We start from the raw sequence: 27,708 nt of genomic DNA, 5'->3' as shown, positions 1-27,708 counted from the left end.
ATTGGCTAGTCGATGTTATCATCTGACATGACCATGTTAGGTATATAGCTTAAATATTGCAACTGCTTGTAGTAAGACTTCGAAGCACAGTGTATACAACACAAGACTGCAATTTAGATGACACCGATTCGGAACCCGGTCTCCGACTCGATATTTTTTTACATTTTGGTATGGTTTTTTACAATTATGATATCAAAGAGTAAAACATTTTTTTTTAATCATTGTCCTGAGATTTCTTACAGAAATGAACTTTTTTTGGTGCCCATCTGGTGTATAGTCCCTTTAACTATGCATATATTTGAAAATTACTTTTCTTTTTCAAAATATTGTACCAGTTTTGGAATAACAACTTCCAGAGTTCTTTTGGTATTTGTAACACGTGGTTGTCCTTCTGAGTTTTTCATTGTAAATATGCTTAAAAGTCCATCTTCACCAGATCTATTATATATTTTTTTAAATGTGGAACATTTAGACCAGATCCAGCTATATTTTCAGCAGTTGCTGATTTCATTACCCCAGATGCTACCAATCTGGATAAACTTGGCATGTTCTTGGCACGTTCTTAACCAGATAAAAAACTAAAGTATGCAGCTTTTGCTGGAAAACTATTTTCCAGTACGCTTTTATCTCCATGATCATTTACGACTTTAGAAACAAGGCTGGCTAAACGTTTTACATCTTCTTCCGCATTGTGTGCCTTGTATTCAATACCAAGAATATCGTGGACAATATCCTCTTGTTTAAAGGAGGATCTCTTTGGGAACACTTTTCTGAATAAGGGCAATGAATCAATCATTCCATGTGTATGTTCCAGCAAAAAATCACACTAATGAACATTAGTATAGGCTGACATGATGACTGGAAAATCAAAACGCCTCCCATTGTGAGCAACAAGAAATGCGTTTTCATGCTTCTTGAGCCAGTTAAGGAAGTCGATGGAGGCTGATTTCCATGAACTTGGGGTCAGAGGTCTACCATCCACCATCATTTCCCTGTCACCGACCATAGATATGCCTGTCACCTGCTGTGAATTGTCCGAGATGGAAATCTCCGGGAGGATGTAGCAGTTGAAGGTTTGGCCAGATGACAGTTCAACGGCAGCCAGTTGAGTGATGTGAGGCATTTGTCCCCCACGTACTGAAATGTAAGGTTGCGCATTTTGTTAATTTTCATTACTCATTGAATAAAGGGGTTTGATGATAGGGTGTTTTTTTTTTTTATTTATATACATGATGAAATATGTTGAACATGGACACACAAGGAAACAATGAAATATGAGATGAAGATGTAGATGCAATACTCAAGGTTATGACAATGGCATGCCTAATTTGGCTTGATCGCAATATTATAAAAACATACTGAGTTCAGTTGTTTCTAGGTCAAAGATAACATAGGAGGGTGACCCTGATGGCACTGTCACTGGCTTGAACACTCCCCGTGGAACAGGATCGGACAGCTTTTCCGTGTCTACATGCTCCTCGTGTCCAATGCCTGCACACAAAAAAAATGCTTAACACAAAAATATGACTATTCATAAACTGTAAACATTTTTTTAACCCTATTGCTGTTTTAAAATGAAATATAAGACAAGGCTTACCTGACTGATATGATGCACCTTCGAGAGCTTCATGAGCTGCCTGTGTTACACATCGATCTTGTTTGAACTTTCAAAAACAGACCTCTTCTCTTCGTTGATGGTAGCTGGGATCTTTGTTGGCAATGCTTTCTTTTCAGAGCGCATTTTTGGGCATACTGCACTGTGTGTTCCTCTGGTGACAGACCGGCCTCCACATTCATCTGAGTTTTTAAACAACCTCCTAATGTTGATTTAAAATTGTTTTAACTTTTTTAACTTTCGTTATATTTATTTATAAACTATACATAAGAAAGAAGCAATAAAAAATGATGGTGAAAGGGTTTTTTTTATGAGTATTTCTAACTTGTTTACATTCAGATTTATAAATAATATTATATTAACCATATGAAGTCATTGCAAGTGGTTGTTCTGCATGTTGTTGTTGTTATACAGAGCGAAATAATCTACTACTTACTCAAAATTCTTCTATCCTTACAGGATATATTGATGGCTGATATCATCTATAGAACTAGAACAAACTTCAACTGAAAACAAAGGGATGAACATGAAACACTAACAAATCTGAAACAAAGTATTTCTTTTAAAAAGTTGGGTATGACTAGATAAGAAATTCTTTTTAATAAACCACTGCACATTATACATTTGAATATGCATGAATGTGGTCAATTCCCCAACACATTAAAGAAAATACTTCAGATAGGTGCAATCGGATATAATAAATAAACTGTATAAACATAAATAAAAATATGTGCATCAACATATAAAACTCTAGCAATAACAAACTTCAAGAAGCAACTTTCAGTAACAAAACATTTTACCTGGGGAATATATGCCCTCCCCTCATTAATAAAAGCTGCTATGGCATGGACTCTGAAATCTAGAGCTTCCGAGTTTCCATAGTGAAGACTTTTGAGAGCTCTCAATGCAACCTCCCTATTCGCATGTTCACATTGCTGACTAGACCCTATGTCTGTGATCTTGCAATGATTGGTGCCATAATAGTGTCCAGTCGTTCACGCAATTTATCACATTTCAATGGCCCCTTGTATGGAAGACTACGATGGAGGTATTTTTCGCCCGGTTTTCTTTTGTATCCACAAAACCTGTCCTGACATAAGGTGTGATCACCAAAGTTATGTGGGATGATAGCTTTCAAATTGTCTTCTATTCCAACTTTGTCTCCTTGGTGTTTAGAAAATGCATAGGATACACAATTCGAAATGTGAGTAATTGTGTTCACACTCAGTTTCAATCCCTTTTCACTTTGTAGTGTACGTAGATGTTTACCAATATTTTTCACAACATGGTTTTTATCAAACCTCTTTTTCATTTCCAAGTTGAGGTTGGTCTTCAATCTCGATATAAGGTTATTGTCTCCATCCCCTTCAAGAATTTCAACAGGTGTCCCCCCACTGTTTAACTCCTGAACACATATCTGTCCACTTACACTCTCCATCAGTCTAGCACTACCGGTGTGGTTTTGAACACAGCGATGACTTCTTACAGGTTTACCAGGTTTGTTTCGCCTCCACCAGATACAAGTTCCACATGTCCGATGGCAGACAACACTCTTCACAACCTTCTTTCCATATTTCGCACGGCTCATGAAGAATGTGTGGGCTGAAAATATTTGCAGATTTTATTCAAAATTAAAAATAAATAAAAATACAGAATCTTTATTCTGTAATTACTTATGCATAATAATATCTAAAATGATTGCGACACATGTTATGTTAAAGCTTAAAAAGTCCCTTTAGAATTTAACTCAAATACTATGTTAGACTTACATGTAAAACTGTCAAATCCACACTTTTGCCATGTAGTGTCCACAGGCTACATGACATACCATGCCTGGTTTTACATGGAAACAGGACTGACAACCTTTTCCTGGACTGGGACTTTTCTCTGGAAAAGCTGTGTTGGTGCGTTCGCCTGGAATGTATTGAAAAATAATAGAAACCAGACAAAATAAATAATTTCTCTAAACTACATTACTTATTTGTAAAAACAGCCTTTTTGTCATGAATATTAGAGGAATTTCACAAGTAGCAAAATGCTTTATGGGACTGTGAAATATAATATAATCTTAGACTGAACTCAACACGTAAGCTGTTCTTTTATCTTAAAAGAAGTAAAAAGTGATATTGTAAAAACATCAATCATTGCTGAAAATATTTTAAAAAGGTTAAAGCTACTGAAGCATTCATATCCCTATAACAAGGCTGCTGTAAACATGTATATACAAAAATTTATATTGCTTTAAACTATTAAAACTATCAAATGAAAAGTGAACTGTCAGAAAGTTTTTTTCATACATAATATTTTTAACATATTACACTTTAAACAACAACTTAATACATATTAAAGACTTGAACACCGACCTGTACCAAGTTTTGTATTTGCAGCAAAGCATGGCATTCCCCTTTTCTTAACTCTGTGTGTTTTTCCATAGGGAACACGGTTGATGGCAAGACAGTCATGATTTTGACATCTGACATACAAATAGCCACCTAATCCCTTCTTTAGCTCACCAACCACATTGTCGAATGTTAAAGGTACAGGCCCGAGTCGGCATTCACAGTAATATTGTAATTGTTCCAGTAAAAATCCAACTTCAACTATTCTCCGTCCAATTCTCCACCCACTTCTATCCACGTTTTGCGGCAAATCAATGTGACTGTCGGCATTACACTGGCTTTTTATACAATCCCCGGCATCGCAATTAAATGTATTTGTATAGTTGTGGTCAAATAAAACTTTCTTATCACGTTTAACGACTTTTTTTAGCTCCACTGGCCGAAGGCCATGGAGCTTATGTCGTCACAGATTGTCCGTCGTGAGTGCGTGCGTGCGTGCGTGCGTGCGTAAACTTTTACTTTAAACGACATCTCCTCTGAAACTGATAAGCGGATTTTGACAAAACTTCACAGGAATGTTCCTTTGGTGGTCCTTTACCAAAATTGCTCAAATGGTTCTGGTCCATTGCACAATATGGCCGCCAGAGCTAAAAATAGCAAAACGACATCTCCTCTGAAACGGTTCGGCAGATTTTGATGAAACTTGACAGTAATGTTCCTTGGGTGGTCCTTTATTAAAATTGCTCAAATGGTTCTGGTCCATTGCACAATATGGCCGCCACGCGAAAAATAGCAAAATCTTTAAACGACATCTCCTCTGAAACGGATAGGCAGATTTTGATGAAACTTGACAGAATTGTTCCTTGGGTGGTCCTTAACCAAAATTGCTCAAATGGTTCCGGTCCGCTGCACAACATGGCTGCCAGGGCAAAAAAATAGAAAAACCTTTAAAGAACATCTTCTCAGAAACCGATGATCAGATTTTGATGAAACTTAACAGAAATGTTCCTTGGATGGTCCTTTATCAAATTTGCTTCAATGGTTTCAGTCCACTGCACAAGATGGCCCCCAGAGGTAAAAATAGAAAAACCTTTAAACGACTTCTCCTAAGAAACCGATGATCGTATTGCAATGAAACTTGACAGAAATGTTACTTGGGTAGTCCTTAACCAAAATAGCCCAAACAGTTCTGGTCTGCTGCACAACATGGGCACCAGAGCTAAGAATAGAAAAAAACGTTAAACTACATCTTCTCAGAAACCGATTATCAGATTTTGATGAAACTTTACATAAATGTTCATCGGGATGCCCTTTAACCAAAATTGCCCAAATGGTTCCGGTCCGCTGCACAACATGGCTGCGAGAGTTAAAAATAGAAAAACCTTTAAGGACTTCTCGTCCGCAGTCTTCACGAAAAACATTTTAACCTACTAGCCAGTTGGACTAGCATAATGGCATATTTTACTAGTCCGAAAGACAATCTAGTAGTCCGACTATTTTGCCACATTATAAAACTGTATGCTTGAGGTAAATACCTATTTCAATTGAGCAGCTTGCAGTTTGAGTAAACATTTCTTTATTATGATGCTCATGCAGTGATAGGGAGTGACATCCTTCTGTTGGGAATAGTGCTCCTTGTTTTTCAGAACCTATGGGTACTATGTAAAAACAAAAGGCATCTTGCTTGAATAGACTGTAATAATATCAACATGGTTAGAAAAGAAATGCCATGCTTTAATAGCTTTGATTACATTTTACTACTGAATTACCTCCCTTTAATAGAAAAAAAAATAATGTCTTAATTTTTCACGTATAGCATCTTTAAATAATTTTTAAACAATAATAATTTATGAGTAAACATATAAGCATAAAGTTCTCACAAAAAGATCAATTTAAAAACCTTACATTTATACATAGGAAAGTATATATAGACTGAACATTAATTTTCGTTTAAGTGACATTCTGAAAGTTTATGAAACAGCTATTTTTAGTAACTTAAATGGCCGAAAAGTGTAAGTGAAACACCAAGTCGATTCTATCTCGTCAGTTCTTGTTCAGGTTAGATATTTGCTTCATAATCTATTCAGATTAAATGTTAACCGATGATCTGATTTTGATGAAACTTGACAGAAATGTTCCTTGGGTGGTCATTAACCAAAATTTGTTAAATGGTTCCAGTCCACTGCACACCATGGCTGCCAGAGCTAAAAAATAAAAAAAACTTTATACGACTTGTCGTCGAAACCGATGACCTTTTTTCGATAAAACTTGACAGAAATGTTTGTTTGGTGCTCCTTTACTCAAATTGCCCAAATCATTTCGGTCCACTGCACAACATGGCAGCCAGAGCTATTAAAGTAAAAAAATTTTTTGAATAACTTCTCCTCAAAAATTGATGATTGTATTTTATGAAACTTGACGAAAATGTTCGTTAGGTGGTCTTTGCTTGAACCTTTTGGCCAGTGGAGCACAGGCACTGATATGCCTCTTGTTGTTGATTTACGTTTATAAAAGCGGCCGCGTTCGTCTCGTTCCGCCATCTTGGAAATTCCAATAACATTATTATTAAAGCGAGGAAATAGCTTCTGTTACTAAAAATAGTAACATCCGGTATAGGCCGAGTACGTACGATGTTCGGCACAATTTGTAACGGAGAGTGTCTGAGTGGCGATATGTGTTGATGTTATCCAATGTTTCCCGAGTTGTATTACATGGCTAATACCTTAAGTTCTTCTTGGCCCGACACAATGTGCCCTTTTTTTTTTTTATAAAACAACAGCTGTAATAGGGCTGATTGCGAAACTGTTCCATTTGACATATTTTCAGAAAACCACTTTTTGGCAAAAATATATATATAATACTGTGATACATATCCTACAAAAATATTAAGTTTATATCTCTACAAATATTTATTTTATTCAACATTTGTCCTTTAGTTCCATCTGGTAAAGCAATTTTATTTTCCCGCGAAACTGTTCCATGTGAATATGCAAGCAAATGGGACAGTTTCGAAGTCAATTTAAAATTATTTTTTCAAATGGAAATTGTTCTATTTGAATAAAAGTGTTTTTTTGTCATTCATTTCTTAGATTTATATGAATGAAAAGTGTGGATCTAAACTTATATGGCTAAAATATATCATTTTTAGCTCGACTATTCGAAGAATAGGTGGGCTATTCTACTCGCCCCAGCGTCGGCGTCTGGTTAAAGTTTTAGGGCAAGTTGGGATTTTCACTTATAAGTCCAATACCCTACATTCAATTGACTTAATACTTCACGCAGTTGTTCAGGGCCATCACATGATGAGGTTAGATAACTCCATATTATTCTTTACACAGATTATGGCCCCTGATTGACTATGGAACTAAGGTTAAAGTTTTAGGGTAGGTTGGGATATTGTTTAATAACTTCTATATCCTTCATTCAATTGACTTAATACTTCACACAATTGTTCAGGACCATCACCCAATGAGGTTACATAACTCCATATCCTTTATACAAGTTATGGCCCCTGATTGACTTAGGTTAAAGTTTTAGGCAAGTAAAAGTTAAGGGCAAGTTGGGACTTTAATTAAAAAAAACTTCTATACCATTCAAAATACTTCTTCTGTTTTTCATATGGTACAGTTTCGCAGTATTTTTATCTTTGATAAGAATTAACTTTTACTGCGAAACTATACTAAGTGCAGCACATTTCTCAATATTTGGCACATTTTTTATCAATAATGATATTTATATCATTAGAATATAAATATATAGTTACTATATGATCATTAAATCATTGTATTTTCAGTAAAATGTTAACACATACTCTTTAACTTCACAAAACCCTTTCAAACTGTATAACAAAAAATGATAATAATATAGAATCACCAGGTATCAGAAATTAAAGAAGTTTTAATTCGGAGTCTTTAAGAATGTCTGTTTGGGAAAAAAATAGAAAGTGCAAGAGGAGTGACTACTATGGGCCAACAGATCTAAAGGGTATAGAGGCCATCTTATCAATGAGCCTTAACTAAATTATCGTCATATCAAGACATCTAGGTGAATAATAAGCAAGTGTCAGAATCCAATGAAAGTTTAAAATGCTATGTAATTCTAGTAGCTGTATGCAGGGTACTAGTATTTGTATATCGACTAAAAATGATAGTGACAACCTATTAAAAGAAATTCAATGTGAAAAAGCCTATAACTCTGCAACAATGTTGTCTAAAGTTTAAGTTTAAAAAATAATAACTTGCGCTGTATTTCGAAATAAAGAACCGGCGTATGAATCAGACTACTTAATCCTTTTTCTTTATACTTTTAATATTAATATCCATACAGATCAAGTCTAAATGATATAATGTAATCCAAAATTTTCAAAAAATGTTTTATACATAAGATATTCTCAAAAGGTGGCTTATGGGACTTATATAATTGTTTTGCATTTCCGATTCAAAATGCATGCATGGCATGCATGCCAAGAAATACTAGCCAATTTTTCCACTTTTCATTTCTACACAAGAGCCAATTTCAGCTACATATTAACCCCTAATTGACCGAGAATCTGACCATGTGTTTAATCATGTTTTCATATCTAGGGAGTTGCTGTAGTTCGGGTCACGATTTGAAAGAATGTATTTAATTTTGCCCAGAAAGACATGAAGAAGTACATCCTCACACCGGCCAAATCCTAAGAGCCTCTTATAGAACAATACCGTACTCAAGTTGTTAAATTAAACGACTTGATTACGGTATTGTTCTATAAGAGGCTATTAGGATTTGGCCGGCGTGAGGAAAATATTTAGCTGTTGGGTAACTAAGAAATATAGTTAGTACATTTGTACTTGATGTTTTCAATCTTTAAACATAATTCAAGAGTGTGGTTTAGATAGTTAAATATTGTTATCAAGGAGATTGTTCATAAACAATATCAAAGATGTAATGCTTAGCTTAGTTAATTAATAATTATACTTTTTATAGTTAAGAAAATCATGTCAATACTTAATAATAAACTATTATTGAAATTTTTGTTTTATTTTTGACAAGTGTCGTAATAAACAAAATGAGATGAAGCGTTAAACCTAAGAACCATGCACTATAGAAAGATTTTTCCGAAAAATGACCAAAATCATTGCTCCCCTGAATTTCATGCTGGTCGTAATGGCCATTAAATGAAATGAATTAGCTGTAACAGCAGATAACTGATAAAAATTTCATGGAGAACCAAGTCAGCCCTTTAACCCTTAGCACAAAACCACTGAATGGAACATAATGCATATGCTGCTAAAATCCAAGTATATGCTGGCATACATGGGTTTCCTTCTTAATCGAAAATTGGATAGGATTTCTTGGCATGACAATCAAGCAACATATTATTTTAAAAAAACTTTATGAAATAAAATTCTAAGACAGATCGACTGAGAGAAAAAAAGGCATTGGTATAAGTAAATATTGGACCACATTTAAAGGCGTTTCTTTGTTTTTGTCTAATCATTAATCAGAACAGTTTCCAGTAGGCAAAGCTTTTACCGTGCAATAAGTTGCATGCAGATAAATAACAACAATGTTTATGAGTAGGATATGAAGGACTTGGCTATATTTTCACATATTTTAATTGTGAACTAGTACATTTTGCTGCAATATTGACATTAAAAGTAACTCGGACAATTAATTAAAAACGGCTTTGGGGTGCCGACCGGAATTGCCCCCTCCATCATCCCCCTACAATACAACACACGCACTACTTATCCGTCAAACCACTAATTCTAGTTGCTTATTAAACTGACTGTTATTGTTTATAAGGTTAAATTGATTCCCAAAAAGTGTGGTGAAGTGTATTATTGTATAAATCATTAAAATTCATATCAAGGGTAAATAAAAATGACTAAGCAATCTTCAAGCATAAGTTAAATTTCAAAATGCATGTACATCAGATGTTATTTGGAAAGAAATGGGTCGAGGTGTTCTGATTGACTATTTAGAGAGTGCGAAAATTGACAATATGTTACTAAACAGTTACAGCACCCATTACCCTTGTAATTATAATACATTATAACAAATAAAATGAATTAGTTGTTTAATTTCAACAATTGAAATATAAAATCAGCTAATATCAGAAACAGACAGTTCACTATCAAATACTTTGTCAATAGACTTTCAGAATGATGCACGTAAAACTGGATGAGCCTCAGTTTAAGAATTAATATAGCAATGCCATATTTGTATTTAAAATAACTATTAACAAACCAACTTGTTAACTCTGAATTTTTAATCGGACTTTAGCCTAGCTCTCTGAGTCACAACAATGATCCCATATTTCATAATAAATTATAAAAATACGTTGAATTGGGAGGTAAAGGTCCTGATTCTGCCAGGCAGATTCATTTCAAATGCACAAAGATATGTGACCACAATCATGCTTGGTATGCCTTAGTGTTAACGCTCATGTCTCCAATAAAATGGATTGACAGACAGATGTGATGAAAATAATCGCCAACTTTTAATTACCGTAGTTAATTTATTGGTCATATATATATATATCGTTTCTTAATATCTAGACATTTGGCATGCGCGCTGCCTAGTAAAGAGATATCCTTGTCAAACACTAATAAATAAGTGTTTTTTACTTCATTATTATTATAACTATTATTAAAATTGTTTAGTACAGATATTTTACTGTAGTATTTGGATGATTCACAGGGTAGTTATTACTGGCCACCAAAAACAATATGATTGTTCATGATCGGCTGAAGACTATGTGAATAAATATCGAGTCCAGGATATCCATTCAAAATTTCACACGATTCACTAGACTCTTGACTGATGTGACATTGCAGTGATTTGGTCATTATCGCAGATATAATGAGTACACAAATATTTGTAGTCTTTTTAACTGATGTTGTCACACTTTTTTAACTGATGTTGTCACACTTTTTTAACTGATTGTTGTCACACTTTTGGTTTGTTCTGTTTTGTACAACTGTACAGATGTTTACCTCAATTGTAAAAAAATACCCATACAGAGGCTTTTTTCACAATAAAAAGGTTTATAGTTCAGAGTTTACTTTAAAAACTTACATCATAGATATTGATATCATGCAATCATTTTTTCATGATCAAACGTGTTTCTTGCTTGGGAACATTTCAATAATATTATATTATTTGTTCATTCAACTGAGGAAAAATGTTTCTTGAAATGCATATTTTTTCCCCCTGAAATCATGCTTTAATTAATGTTATTTATCTTTTGTTTCAACTATTAACTTCAGTTTTTAATTTAAAAAAATGGTTTCAGTTCATAGTTGTTAAATTTTAGTCATTTAATCTGGTAAAAACATTCGGTAACTGATATATGAAGGGCAATTCGAAAACGGCAAATAGAACAGTTTCGCTGTAATTTTAATTTCAAAAAGTATTATTTGCTGCTTTTTTCCTAAAAGTGACAAATTTTCATAACTATTTTGTGTATAAAGTTATGAACCATCATTTAAATAGTAAAATTGCAATATAAACCATACTTTTAAAAGTAAAATGTCATATAGAATAGTTTCGCAGTGAAACAAGAGTTTAGTTTTAGTCAATTTTGACCGCGAAACTGTTCAAAGTAACATAATTATTGTAATAAATACATATTTTAAAAAGGCATTGGTTAAAGTCTGAGTCATACCTATATTTCTGACATCATTTTGAATCAAGTCTCTGAATATAGTAACAAGAAAAGCCAGAAAAATAAACAGTTTTTAGCTTCTCCTGAACAATTTACAAAAATGCAGATGGAACAGTTTCGCGCTCAGCCCTCGGTATATAATAAGGTAAAGTTACGATAAATGGACTTACTCCCAGATTTTTTGTTGTCAACATTTATTTAAAGTTGTTAAAATTTAGTTATTTTACCTACTTTCATGAACAAAAACCAAGCAGCTATTGGCAGATGCTTATTAAATCCCAATCGGAAGATCCACGGCTAAAATTTTTAAATTTTCAATATCTTTACTACGGTAAGTTAACTCTTTAAGGTAAAGTGGAAAATTTTCTGTCTGATATTTAAATAATTATTTACAAAAGAGCTCTTATTTGAACTTATTCACATGATTTTTTTCCTGATGTCTGACCTTATTAACAGTAAATGAGTTCTTTTTAAAGACCTACTGCTTCATTTAGGCAAAAACATTGTTTATGTGGTTAGAGTTACATCTTGTCCAGAAACAGGTAGGGTAGATAGACTGTTTTTTTATTAGGCTTAAATTAAGAACATAATTGGCATCATTGGGGAATGGCTTAAAGTAATCTTCAGTATAAAGCTTCAAAGGATTTTAATCTACTTAGTTATGAAAACAAACATTACAATTTTTTTATTTATTTTTTTATTTTATTTTTAGAGATGTGCAATAAAAACCTCAGGGTCAGGGCCTTTTTTTGTAGTAAGGGTCGGGTAACCCGAAGCAGAATATTTTTTTAGGCCTTAATTGTTTGTTGCATATAAATGATGTTAGAAAACTGAGTGTGGTGTTTATTGATTGGTGACCTAATGACGGACGGTGTCCGTCTGCAATAACTACCTGTCATTGACACTGTTGAGGCACTATCGGAATTTCTCGCCTTGGAGAAAAATAACATATTCAGAGATAGCATTAAACGGTTATAACAGAATTTTTTTGTGATTTGTGGTTTTGTAGCTATTTGTATGAATTACGGTATGCTTGTAATTTTGTTATTTTTATTGTTTTTATCAAAATTATTAATCATGAAATGGGACATAATTTTATATTGGTATATGTTATAGTTAAATGACATGAAGAAAAATATTAATGATTAAAAATGGGTGGAGTGAGTGAAGCAACTTAGAATACAGCCTCATTAGAATACAGCCTCATTAGCTGATACATTGACAATGCAAAATCTGACACAGGGATTGTGTTTTGAGTGAGTAGCAGTAGGCGGACCTTTAAACGCACGCAAAAGTTGTCATTCTTATTGATTAAGTCTACTACTTAATAATTGCCTAACTGCAATTTTATTGCCTAAAAATGTAGGTAAAATGTATTCTAATGGGTCTGTAAACAAGATTTCTTTTTTTTATGTCAGTCTACTTTATTGCGTATTGATGACAAATTCTGTCTTTTTAACTTTCAAGAAATTGACACATCTGAAAAGTTCAACCTGAACCCAGTGTACTGCAGTGACATTTAAAAGTTAGATATGTTATGTAGTTTCTTTGTTCAAATACCATCAAGTTTTAATCTGAAAAGTGCTTTAGAGTGCTAGGTTGCCAAGGAAACCCATGTGGTTGAAATGCATTGAGACTGGTATAGGAATGGTTCTTTATTCAGAGTGTTAATTGCTCAATATCTGTGTCTGGGGATATAACACATAACAGTTTCTGTGATTTTTAAGCACATTTCTATTTTAACTCTGGATTTGTTTGAAGACTTAAATTACGCATTGTCCCTCAAATAATTGATTTCCGAAAGGGACGGTGAGTTAACCCTTTACTTCATGTAAACCTAAACCATTTCAGGCTGCCAGTGCATGGCTTATCAGTTCATATCAGTACCCCTACTTCATAGGAGATTATTGATATTATTGGAATTTTAACCCTCATGTATTACAAACCTATTTTCTTAGTATTTCTTTTGAATTAATCAATAAGTCATCAATGTAAAGTTTATAGAGAATTAAATTTCCAATCCAGTCATATAAATTTTATTTTGTTATCTAAATTATTTCCGCATGATATTCATAAATAAACAGAAAAATATGTCAAATTTGATTTTTTTTACACTTTTATTTATCAAACATAACACAAAATATTATACAAACAACATATTTTTATAATTCATTTAATGCAACCTGAATTGAAACAAAGATGGACAGAATTAGAAAATAATTCACAACAAAGAAGCACGGTATATTTATATATATGAAACAGAAGAAAAAAAGTTTAATCAACAGTAACTTTCGGTTATTAAACACTACAATGAACAAATAAAGTTATTATTCAACTACTAAATGAGGCCTGCATGTTGTTGTTTACTAAATTTATATCGTTTATTGCATGTCCAGGTATTGTCATTTGGGTTTGATTTTAAAAATCCTCATTTCTCGTATCCTTGTGTGCGTGACGCCGAGGTCCGAATTCGCCATCTCGACGTCATACTCAAACTCATTTTAATCGAAGCCAGAATGTTCCGATTCGTCAGACAAACACTGAAATATAAATGACATTATTCAGCAATGTTGTTTTAAACTGAAGTTAACAAGGCCAGAAATTAGCTCTTCATTGCATTCTTGTGTATTCGAAAACACGTGTTTCAACAGCTGATCGATGTTAAATTGGGTCATGTCAAAGTTTAACAATAGGGATAGTCATTATTTTATAACACATTTGTACTTACTTTCAATTTGTAGAAGCAGATGCGCATTTTTATGACCGGATTAGCGAAACAGAAGTGACACATATGTCCCATATAATGATTTATGGCCTTTGTTTATACAAGCCAGATGATTTTTTGTTTATCCAACATGGCCGACATTTTGACACGTTTTCGAACCATGACCTGTGACGTCAGGCGCGTGATCAATAAAATATAGTTGTATTATTGGTAGTTAATTATAACTTGCAGTATTGTGTAAATTTCCACGAGGAAAACGAGACAGGAATGCCCACAAACCTGCGCAGTCAACGTTTTACGCATCTTTGATACCAGTGACCTTATTTCGCGATTTTCCGAAATTCTTTAAATAGTAACATAGTGTTTTTTTTAGTGCATTGTATTTATCGATGTTTATACTTCATGAATATGAATTTATAGCAAATAAACAAGCATCAGGTATGAAAATAAATGCCCCTACATTACGAATACGTAGGATTACGTATCTATGAAGCTATGGATAAAACGTTAAGATCCGTATCTATGAAGCTATGGATAGATAAGTAAAATTGCGTATCTATGAAGTAAAGGGTTAATTATTACAAGTTTTGACTTATCTAAGGAGACAGATCCCAGTGAAGAAAAGTTGTAAATTTTTAATTGTCTTGAGTTTCAAGGGAAAGAGGAACTGTGGTAGCCTTGGCTTTGTATGTTGTCCGTGAGATGCAGAAATTCTGGCAATAAATAAAACATCATTCAAGATATTCAAAGAAAGATGGCAAACCATGTTGCAAGTTACTATAATCACATTTATTGCAAGGCCCATAACTCAGGCTTTGAAAATCGCTTAAAAGTATACCCTTATTTTTCGACTGAAAAAAAACAACACATAACAGACAAGCTGTGGCATCTGCTTCATGGTTCCCTTGCTTACAGCAGGTGATTTTGAATTAAAATAAAAAGGAAAAAAGAAAACTTACAAGGCAAAAATAATGATTTGGTTTCAAGGTTACATCCTTTTTAAAAAACTGATAGGTGAGTAAGGCTTTTTTATAACTTTTATTACTAGGCTTTATATAAGAACGTAAGAACGTAACGTCAGTATCGGGGGTTGGGGTTATAGTAATCATCATTAAGCTTTTTAAAGGTTTAATCTACATATAAAACACAGACTAAAATTTAAATTTTTTTAATAATAATAGAAAAATAATTCCTACAGTCTAAAAAACAGTAGGGTTGGCACCTTATTCGTAGGATCGGATGGGTAACAAGAACCCAAAATGTTTTTTTTTAGGCCCAAGCGTTATTGTCTTTTTGCTGTTTTATGAGGATACATGTTACAGATTTTCTTCTGTGTATAAAAAAGGTCATAAAGTGAAGCTGTAAAAAATGTTGCGACAAGAGACTTGTCATCAACGATGATGACCTTTTCTGAAAAACACACTGATTAATGCTTTAGTTATTGTTGTTAGGTTGTAAAACATTAAATCATACAAGATTCTTTTGACCTGAATCGTAGCACAAAGATTCATTTAATTAGAAATTGTTACAGTTGTGTATTTGATGATGTGTGTATTAGAAAGAAATGTTATTGCATGGATTTATATTTAATGCTGATTGTTCAATATCATTGTTCAATGTCTAATCACGTAGTTTAAGTTAAGTTGAAGTCATTTTGCATGATTTCAAAATACTTCTATTTCAAGTGAGAGTGGTATTGGTTCAAATCATATTTTAATGGTGAATTATATTCAGCACTGTCTGTGAAGGTAATAACCACATTGAGGTTTAGAAGTTTCTACAGAATATCCTTGAGTAAATGGTGATACACCGAATGTGATACATTTTTATGTTTGATCAGTATTTTTATGGTGAATTGTCTGTAGTACTATTTATTCAAGACTTCAGATGAGCGCAGTAGCCTAAATAGACATTGGAAGGTTATTTTTACAGCTGATTCTTGTGTGTATAGTGAATGTTATATAAATATCAGTATTTTCATGGTGAATTGCCATCAGAACTATCATTCCACTATCTGTTTATACTTACAGGTGAGAGCAGTAACCACATAGAGCTTGGGCGTCTGTTACAGCTGATCCTTGGTTGTGCCGTAAACTGCACAGAAAAGCAGGAGTACATTCAGCGGATTATGTCAATGGAAGAATCCGTTCAACACGCTGTCATGACCGCCATTCAAGAGGTAAGCTAATTGTTGGTTAGTTTTATTTTGTGAGGATCCTTTGTCATTATTTTCTGTTTTGGTCAAGTTCTCAAAGATAAAAAATAATTGACTCCATAATTCAATTATTGTCAATCATCATGAAATCAATAATTTGCCATGTTTACCATTGGCATTTTATTGATTTTTCTAAAAAAAAAATGAGATTATATATTAAACATTTAAAGTGCTATAAAATCTGCTCATAATACCATATTTAATAAGAATGCTACAGTAATCAGACATACCGTAATCCTTTCCAGTTGATGACCAAAGAAATTGCCACAGATGTGGACTCAGAAGTGGGAGAACAGGTATGACTCTCTGTGATAGCCTTAAATTATAAACAATGAGTAATCTGATTTCTGTGATAGCTTTGAACTGAATTGTAAATTAATGGGTTTTAATGATAATGTAAATACACTTCAACGAATTTCTAATTGGCCACCATATAAAATATGTTGCTATGCGACATTTATAATCAATTAACCTAATGTTTGGTTATTTTTGTATTGTACACACCAGTCTATCGATTTACTCGAAGAAAACACATATTCCTGTACAAAATCATTCGTGCGGAACGGTAGGTTCAAACATAGCCTATGTGCTATAGTTCCTCATGCACGGCATGGTGGTTGTCGAGACTAGTGCCTCGCTGTAATTGCCGCAACAGGTGGACATACTAAGTATTAAAACAAAATCAAATACGAAGTGATTTAATCTTACAGTTTTTATTTTAAGGGTGTCAATGTTGACCGTCTGTGTTAAGTAAGTTCCTGTGGTCATATTTCAATGAAGTTTTGTTTTACATGTTATGAATAAATCGTATTATCCTTATTCTTGGTTATTTGTATTTTTATCCAAATATTTTCCTAAAATATGATAAAAACTAGGTGGCCAATTAGAAATTTGTCTTAGTGTACATGTATTGGTTCTTTTTCTATTAAGAAGAAATCAGAAGTTTCTAGTTATACCCCCTGCAAACGAAGTTTGAAGGGGGTATATTGGGGTCACCCTGTGGTTGGTCGGTCGGTTTGTCGGTTGGTCCGTTGCAATTTACCTTGTCCGGAGCATAAGTAAACTTAAAAACTACTGGATGGAATTGGATTAAATTTCATACAATGGTAGAGCATAATGAGAGGAAGTGCAGTGTACAATAACCATAACTATATTCTTGCTTATTACTGAGTTTTTGCCCTTTATTTTTTATTTTTTGTTGTGAATTTTTTTTTCCAGACATTAACTGGTAGATGGTATTTATTGAAACTTCATACAATGGTATGGCCTTTAAGACTTTTTTCTTGTTCCAAGCATAACTTGAAAACTATTGGATGGAATTTAATAAAGCTTTATACAGTGATAGATCATAATGAGAGGAAGTGCAGTGTACAGGAACCACAATTCTATTTCAGCCAATCACAGAGTTATTGCCCTTTGTTACTTTTTTCTTGTCTGGAGTATAAGTTGAAAAATATGATGAACATACGCTATTTGTTGACATACAATTGCAGAAGTGTTCAAAACTTTCAAGTGCTTCAAAATTAGTGTAGTATTGTTTGTAATAAATTGTATACAAAGACTCCACAAATGCCAAATGTTTATAAACTGTCTTCTTCATAAAAAAAGGCCATCAGTGATAACAGTTTAAATAAAGTTCATGGAAGAACCAAGTCCATGAATACATAAAGTTCAGGCAAAAGAGGTGTTGTTTTTTATATTTCACATACATTTTTAGTGCTTTTTTGTTTGTTTTTCTTGAATCAAAATCTTGTTCCAAAGCACAACTGGAAATTGAATAACATTTATTAGCTCGCCTTTTCGAAGAAAAGGTGGGCTATACTACTCGCCCCGGCGTTGGCATCGGTTAATGTTTTAGGGCAAGTTGGGATTTTCACTTATAAGTCCAATACCCTTCATTCAATTGACTTAATACTTAACACAGTTGTTCAGAGCCATCACATAATGAGGTTAGATAACTCCATATTATCTTTTATACAAATTATGGCCCCTGATTGACTATGGAAATTAGGTTAAAGTTTTAGGGCAGGTTGGGATATTTATTGACTTAATACTTCACACAGTTGTTCAGGACCATCACCCTATGAGGTAACATAACTCCATACAGTAAAACTGCGATCGCTCGAAGTCGCCAGGGACCGAGCCAAAACCTCGAGGGAACCGATGTTTCGAACGACCTGATTTTCAATTTTCCAGTTTGATATGAAATATCTTTCAGTGTATTTTAAGTTTGAAGTTGTCAAACAGACTGTTAACTAAGACACCGATTATGTGTTGTGCTGTGGAAATCGCTAATATGTTCAAAGGTTGACGTAAACTAAATGTAAAACGCAAAAGAAAAAACAAGAACTGAATAAATAGAAATGTTTATTTTAACAAAAAAGCACATTTTCGTAACAAGCAATATTTGAATGACAGTACATATTGTGACATTAGTCAGATTAAAGTTTCGCAAAATCAAGGATTGTTGATTGGCGCATCTTGTCGGTTTCGCAAAACAGTTCAATCGTAATGTGACGTGACAGCGTACAGAGCGTCTGAAGATCACGGTCAGCATCGGCAGTGAACTCAAAGAACCTTCTGACAACATCTAAAGCGTTAGCTTCTCGTCATTAACTTCTCATAATTATCATCTCAAATGCCCATATCAACTAATATCGGTCATGTATTAACAGTGAAAAATGGTTTTTCACACCTTATCAAATTGCCTTTCAACTGTCATTGCATTTTTACAACATGCGAAAATTATAACACCTAGCACTTTTTTGTTTATTTTGGAACACCCATTCGGAAAAAAGTGTGAAATTATGTCCTCGAGGGAGCCATAAGGTTTTGTGCACGATTTGTGTACTTGGGACCGAGGATATAGCTCGACTTCTCGAAATAATTAGGTTTCGATGCAGCGTGGGTATATTTTATATGAAAATAGAAGGAAAAAAGTTTGGGGACCAAGCTCCGACCTCGAGGGAACGCAAGTTCTCGAACGACCGCTTGTTTGAGGGAACGCAGTTTCACTGTATTATCCTTAATACAAGTTATGGCCCCTGATTGACTTATTTGAATGACTTGCGTCATATTCGGGCGGGCTGGTGGGAGGGCAGCATCAAGGTCACCTTATGTATAAATGATTTTAGTTAGGTTTGACATAAAGTGACCAAACTTGGTAATATAACATCGTTATTGTATTCACTTCTAAGTAAAAGCAACGTAGTCAATGCGACGGCTCTTGTTGATTGCCATGTTAACTTGTGCAATTCACAACAATTATAAAAGAGTTATTTTCTTATTTTAACAATAACAATCGGAAGTTGTACAAAACAAAAATAACCCAATCCATAACATTTTATGTGTTTTCCTTTCTAAATATGTTTATATAAACCATTACTTTGAAACTACTGGTATAAAAGAAGTAACTTAACTCATTTATAGATGGTCATAGGCAATCCTATATTCTGTGCTTTAGAACATCAAATATATCAGTATAAACATCTCAGTATTAGCATCACTGATATTGTTAAAGCCTTTTTCTAACTTTTAAAAACATAATAAAAAAGTGAATAACTGACGATAGTCCGTAAAATAAAGTTGTCATTTATAGGTTGGCTTTCCAAATAGTTGACTGCAATTTCATATCAGGGCAGCGTTCGGAGGTATTAATCACCTTCAGTGTTAGCTCTAGTTTAAATTGAGTGTAATAAACATTTATATAGTTTAAAGTGTATTTTAATTTCAAGGTATAAGTAATTTTCTTTAAAAATAAGTCAATAATACAGATGTTTTATTTTCTTTCTTTTAACTGCATTGGGTCTTCATGCTATCAACTAGGCTGAGTGAAAACATTTTCAGCCATTTAAGTGCTGATGCATGATCCTAGCCATGTGCCTGATGGCTGCATTGTTTCTTGGGTAGAGCTGCAGTGACTCAGTGTAGCAGACCCTGGCTAGATTCAGTTCATTCTCCAGTTCATAACAGTGGCCCAGCATGTTCCAGGCTGTGTCTATATGACCACCGTCTTTACTTGAGGATATGTAGAAATAAAGGTTGTTCAGTGCCCGCAATTTTCTGTCACGTTGGTTCAGTTGTGTGTGTGTGAGGTACTGTAGGTAGTGGAGAAATGGGACACAGTCAATCACAATCTGGTCCATCCATTCATATTTATGTGCTGGATGTCTCTGTTGTATGTCTTCATCTCCTGCTGTTCTGAACATTTCATACACCAGATGTTGTGGAACACAATGGATATCATGTTTAGTGAACATAACATGTGAGTCTGTATTCTTCTGTAATATATCCTTGAATGGTGTGTTTACAGTCTTTTTCCTGAACTCATTGGTTATTAATGTTCCCTGTCTTCCTTCACACTGACAATATTGGCACACTGCAGGCCCCAGCAGGCCCTCACAGTAGGTCAGGCAGTTTGCTGCTGCCTCATACTGCCCACTGCAGTACAACATGGAGGCAAACTTCAGTCTGCTGGACAACAGATCCGAGTCAAAGGACAGTTGGTACAGCTGGAGAATGCTGTGTGTGACAGGTTGTCCTTGGTAGATACACCTGGAGGCTTTGATGGATGCAAGGGCTCCACAAACTGATGGTATTAACAAGGAAGCTGCCTCTTGTTCTATTTCAGTTCCAATGTTCTTTAAAACATTCAGTGTCTCAGAATATTCTATCAAAGATTGATATAAGTCCCTCTTGTCATTGATTAGTAAAGAAATAAGCTCAAAAGTTGCTTTCCACTGTATGTACAATTCAACCATTTGGACTTGATAGAGTGTGCATCGAGGGTCAACCCCAATAATTTGGGATGAAATCACAGATGACATTCTCCTTCCCAGATCATCCATTTCAATTGTATATAGGCACTGGAAATTGCTGTAAATGATTTCTGTTATCATAGAATGCAGTTTGTACTGTTCATGTTTGAACAGCTTTCCAGTGAACAGGTTCACCCCTGAGATGGTGTAGTGTGGACACATCCTGATCTTCAGCCATCTGAGTAGTGTGGTTAGACAGTAGATCACACACTGTACAAGGTTGTCTTCACTCCATATGTTTGGTGGATATGTCTCTATTGTAAACAGAATTGCAGTCTTCACGTGAAATGTACTGAAACGGTCATCAACAACCTGCTTTATTATTGATTTTCTAAGCATTTTCAGAAATACATACACCTTATGCTGTATTATATTCATATCAAATACAAGAAGTCTCTCCATGATAGATGTTGAAAATCTCCACTCCCGCTTATACAGAGGATAGTACATGTTTTCTTCTGGCACATGAAAAGTTGTGGATCGGCACTTGACTGGTCGTGAAGGATCCTCAGTGTATCCTTGTGGCACCAGGAACACTCCAGTCTGTCTTGCCATGGCCAGTGTGTCAGGTCTGGGCCAGTGACCAGGTCGTGGCCTACAGAATAGAAACTTGCACTCTTCAGGAAGGCTGGTACAGTGAAATGCAACTATAAAATCTTCCATTTCATTCCAGCTTCTTGATGGACCATGTTGGAACATCTCTCCAGATTCGCCCAATTGCCTCATATTTTCATGCAACTCAATTAGAGTGTTGGTCCTCAGCACTCTGCCCTCACTATCCACCATGTAATTAGGCCTGTTGACCTCTGTCACTGGTAATGGGAGGTCAGGTCTCACAAACTGTAGCCAGCAGTGTTGGGGTGAAGATTGTTCATTCTTTACCACAAGAAGATTCTCCTTCCCCTGCCTCCATTCACTCCAGTCAAGTATTACTGGCCAGTCATTTAAACATATCAATGTGTCTCTATCTGACTTCATCCCCTGTGTGGTAGTTCCCTCTGTCTGGCTTCCAAATGTATAGGGAGTGATGTTCCTACCAGCTAACTCATCTCTGATCCCGTCTATTGTCTCTATCATCAGGAATGTTCTCCTCCTCCTGGTGCGGATGAACCTGCTGACCCCAATGTCCTCCAGCACCCGGGACAGACGCAGGGACAGCTGCTGCATACTCTCTCTGTCCATGGCCTGAAAAACATTATTTGACATTTAAAATGTAATATTGCCAGGATTTCCTTGCGTTGGTATAGAAAATTATATAATTTGATCATTTTCTTAAATTAAAATCTAAATTTAAACCAAAAGTGAAGAAAATGATGAGAAATGAAAAGTAGTGTTTTGTTTTATGTTTAAACATATATTATATCATTTATTAGCTTGATAACAATATCATGTATTTAAACCTTAGTTTATTGTCTAATGTTATCAATAATTACCTTTGCTGTAAAAGTTCAGGATAACTAAACTATTTTGTCCTCTTTATATGTCCAATTATTGACGAAATGGAATGTTTTGGTTGATCTTCCTGGTCTATAAATAAAAACAAGACATTGAACAAAGTAGTTATAATTAGGCTAACAGTTTTTTATTAAGCGATTTACAGGGAAAAAAGAAGATTTTGAGTTTGGGGGACGATAAAAAAATAATAATAAAATCTCTGAAATGGGCCAGTAAATGGAACAAATTAAAATAAAATTGAAAATTAAAAGATTTTTTTTCAGTTTGAATTTGCAGTGAATAAACAGATCATTTTTTGGCCACATTATTACTCTACTACAAACAGAGCATATTAAGCCCATCAAACACAAATGTCTTGAGCCACACATAGTAATTTATGACATTGTTTGTTCAAGCTGCTTTGAAGGCTTTCAACAATACATCAGTCATATTGTGGGGTCAGTTCATAACCTTTCCTGGGCAGCCAGGTCTTAGTTTACAATACACTGTTCAATATAAATAGGTGTTATAAAATTAGCCCAATTGGAATTGGAATAATCGAGGGCTTTGTTATATGGAGTAATGACCCTCTCGCTGAGAGGTAGGTAGGTCCATTGACAACGGTTAAAAAATACAAGAAATCCTTAAATATTGAAAGGTCACCCACTACTAAAAGTAAGTTGCAGTAAAACACGGAAATACAAACTTAGTGAAAATCAAAAAAAACAATGACGTCGTTTTGCTTCGTGCCATTAGTAGATGTTAATAATTGTTGCAAATATTGATGTGAAAAATAATGATAATAACTCGAAACAACTTGCATCTGCGTCACAGTTGTCATCTTTCTGCATAAAACATATATTACAGTACAGTAGGGTATTTCAGATTTTCTTTAAAATTGTGATATTTGTGATATTAATGCACCAGTCAATTGTAACCATGGCCACCCCAGGATATACGGGGAATAGCCGGTGAAATGGGTCGTGTTTATGCTTTTCAGGTGGCCCTGCATTGCTGGGTGAATGCGGTGGTTTTGTCTTGTTTTAAATATAGCGGGTAATTGGCCTTACCACTTTGGTGGGGATTTTACCAACTGTTTGTCTCCGCATGGCATGGAATTTAGCCGGTGTTGGCTGTACTGAAAGTCCAAGTCCCCGCTATTCCCAAAATCTGGGGGGGGGGGGGTGGTGGGCGTGGTTACAATTGACTGACCAGTGCATAATTTGGTTCCCTTTATGCCATGTTGATCTGATTCATACCATAGTAAAATATTTTCTTCAACTGTAACAACACTTCAATATTAAACACTGCATTGCAACAGGAAAGTTTCACATAATTTATCTTGAGCCAATATCATTGTTTAATCACACAAGTGTGTATAATTACACAAGTGTTTCATTAAACACTTAAATTCCGATCAGCTTCTGTCAACATATCATTGCCATTTTGGAACTATCTAGCTGATGCGCGTCATCTTGAAGCTCAATATACATCAAGTCGAAAATTATAGATGTGTTCACTACGTGACGTGCCATATCAAAAATGGTAAAAAATCATTCAATGTACAATTATTTGAACTGAATAAACTTAGTGCTTGAAATGTCATTCTTGGCTAGGAGAAAAAGTTGGATGAGGCATGAAGTCTCGCCAAAACAAAACTTGTCAAAGACTCTGAAGTTGCTGTTTATTTGGACTAGTCAAGTATTAAACTTTTCAACAAGATAAAGTTACTATTATAAATGATCCTGGCATTAGGACACGGAGCTAGCCTGTCTGTATTATCTGGATGGTGCTAAGCCCCTGGTGAGCCTTAAATGCCTTGATTTGAAATCTGCCACTTATTATTCTCTATCATTGACTACACATTTTTCAGGTAATTGTAAATTACAGTATTTTTTGGTATGTTAAAATTAACAATGGTAAAAGATAATGCATAACTTAATTGTGCATGCTGGGGATATCAATATTGTATACATGTATATAGCTTTACGGATATTTACAGTGTTAAAATAGCCCAAAAGGGTCTTACTCAATGAAAAAATAAAAATACTAGAATGTAGACAGGATTTTGATATTTTTTGGCAATTAATTAAATTGAAGGGCATAGCCAGGCTGTACTAAATGTGAGAGGCTATGGGATGGGGAATCCCTGTAACCGTAGGTGGTTAAGGGGGGGGGGGGGGGGGGCTGCTCCCCACGGAAAAATGGAACTAACATGTTTAGCATTGATTTGTATTTGTCGGGATTTATAGGTTGGAGGCCGACGACTGTGTAAGTTACCAAGTGATTTTTAAGGCTGTGTTAGCTATCTATCACAGAGAAACAATGCTTTCTATAGCTGATCTTCCCTTTAAGGTTTTATTCTGATGTCAAAACATAGTGTAACCCTCGACTTTGTTTGGCCATTTTTTTTTATTTTTCAAATTGATGTTACGCACGTCGTAAGTGTGTAACGCTGGCTACGCCCCTGAAATTGTTCTGTTGCAATTTTGGGCAAATCATTCTCATTGGTATGCCTATCAAGCATCAAACATGTATGTCTAAAAAAGATCAATAAAAACAAGCCATATTATTGAAATGTTCAAGGCCAACAGATCCCTTCAGAGAAAATCATGCATAACCCTTTTACATGTATATACATAATATATTCTCCCTCCAAACAGAGACCTGGTATGTTAATTGGCATATTTTGTGCTAATGCGTATAACTTGGACTTGACTTATTTCTTAGTTACCGCATGGCCTGTTCCAAAGGGTAAAGCATTTGGAAATGTCAGTTCAGTTCAAACCTGACATATATGAAATTCTTTTCCTTAATTCAATTTTGATATTTTCAAAACACCCTCTTTTTTAAAAACATTTCGTCACCTTAGTGCAAGAACGCAATATCTGCTTCTATTTCTTTATGCAGTTATTGAGTTATTGCACTAAGGTGACGATGTTTTAATAGATGTTTATGGACAAGAAGACTCTTAATTTGAACATCAACTTGTTAAGACTAAGAAATAATGAGCCCTTAAAGCTGCACTCCCACAGATTGACTATTTTAACAGCTTCTTTTATTTTTTGTTTTGGAAAGAGCAAATTATTGCGTAAATATGTGCAAACCAATAATAAGATATCTGACAAAATATCAGATCTTAGATTTTCATATTTATGTTAAAAAATTGATGCTTAATGGCTTAAACTGATACTAACGGTGAAAGAAAAAATGCATAAAACATCAATTTTTGAACTTAATTATAAGAATCTATGATCTGTTTTTTAGCTCTACTGGCCAAAGGCCAGAAGAGCTTATGCGATGGTAATGTGTACGTAGTATGTGCATCCGTGCGTCCGTGCGGTCGTGCGTCTGTAACCAATTGCTTGTGAACACGATACAGTCTTCAGTTTTGATTTTATCTCGATGAAACTTGTACAGTATCTAGATATCCATTAGAGCTCGGTTCCTTTCGAAAACCAGCCAGATCCGCCCATGCATGCCTAGATTATGGCCCTTGATAGTATAAAAAAATGCTATTGTGTAAACAATTGGTTGTGAACGCGATACAGTCTTCAGTTTTGATTATATCTCGATGAAACTTGTACAGTATCTAGATATCCATTAGAGCTTGGTTCCTTTCGAAAACCAGCAAGATCCGCCCATGAATGCCTAGATTATGGGCCATGAAAGTTTTAAAGAAATGCTTTCTATTTTTAGCCAGGTCTGCATGAGCGAATTCTATTTTTAGCCAAGTTTACATGTATATGTTAATTCAAGTCTAGAGTTAAGGGAGACAATTTGCAAGTCTAGGATTTTGAGAGACAATTTGCTTTTTAGCTCACCTGTCACGTAGTGACAAGGTGAGCTTTTGTGATCACTCTTCGTCCGTCGTCCGTCCGTCCGTTCACAATTGCTTGTGAACACAATAGAGGTCACAATTTTGACCTAATCTTTATGAAACTTGGTCAGACTGATCATCTCTATAAAATCTAGGTCAAGTTCGATATTGGGTCATCTGGGGTCAAAAACTAGGTCACTAGGTCAATTAGTAGAAAAACCTTGTGAACACAATAGAGGTCACAATTTTAGCCTAATCTCAATGCAACTTGGTCAGAATGGTCATCTCTATAAAATCTAGGTCAAGTTCGATATTGGGTCATCCGCGGTCAATAATTAGGTCACTAGGTCAATTAGTAGAAAAACCTTGTGAACACAACAGAGGTCACAATTTTAGCCTAATCTCAATGCAACTTGGTCAGAATGATCATCTCTATAAAATCTAGGTCAAGTTCGATATTGGGTCATCCGCGGTCAATAACTAGGTCACTAGGTCAATTAGTACAAAAACCTTGTGAACACAATAGAGGTCACAATTTTAGGCTAATCTTAATGCAACTTGGTCAGAATGATCATCTCTATAAAATCTGGGTCAAGTTCGATATTGGGTCATACGCAGTCAATAACTAGGTCACTAGGTCAATTATTAGAAAAACCTTGTGAACAAAATATAGGTCACAATTTTAGCCTTATCTTAATGAAACTTGGTCAGAATGATCATCTTAACATAAGCTAGGTCAAGTTCCATATTGGGTCAACCCAGGTCTAAAACTAGGTCACTAGGTCAATAAGTAGAAAAACCTTGTGAACACAATAGAGGTCACAATTTTAGGCTTAACTCAATTCAACTTGGTCAGAATGATCATCTCTAGAAAAATATAGGTCAAGTTTGATATTGGGTCATTCGCAGTCAATAACTAGGTCACTAGGTCAATTAGTATAAAAACCTTGTGAACACAATAGAGGTCACAACTTAAGCCTAATCTAAATGTAACTTGGTCAGAATGATCATCTCTATAAAATCTAGGTCAAGTTCGATATTGGGTCATTTACCGTCAATAACTAGGTCAATAGGTCAATTAGTAGAAAAACC

At 34.7% G+C, this 27,708-nt stretch overlaps 2 protein-coding genes across 2 annotated transcripts in view; one reads left to right on the top strand and one right to left on the bottom strand.

The window, feature by feature from the left end:
* Positions 1-27,708, top strand: part of LOC128215435 (protein Hook homolog 3-like) — a 91,087-nt gene that overhangs the window by 13,975 nt on the left and 49,404 nt on the right. The window lies entirely within an intron of this gene.
* On the bottom strand, positions 19,081-22,873 carry LOC128214006 (uncharacterized). The gene is made up of 2 exons (XM_052920164.1): positions 22,796-22,873; positions 19,081-22,547 (listed from the first exon to the last, which is right to left on the bottom strand). Exon 2 carries the CDS (start codon positions 22,542-22,544, stop codon positions 20,388-20,390), a length of 2,157 nt encoding a protein of 718 aa, XP_052776124.1. The 5' UTR covers positions 22,545-22,547; positions 22,796-22,873; the 3' UTR covers positions 19,081-20,387.

This window comes from Mya arenaria, chromosome 13 (assembly GCF_026914265.1).
Source record: "Mya arenaria isolate MELC-2E11 chromosome 13, ASM2691426v1".
NCBI classification, from domain to species: Eukaryota; Metazoa; Mollusca; class Bivalvia; order Myida; family Myidae; genus Mya; species Mya arenaria.
This window is presented reverse-complemented; position numbering and strand designations above follow the sequence as displayed.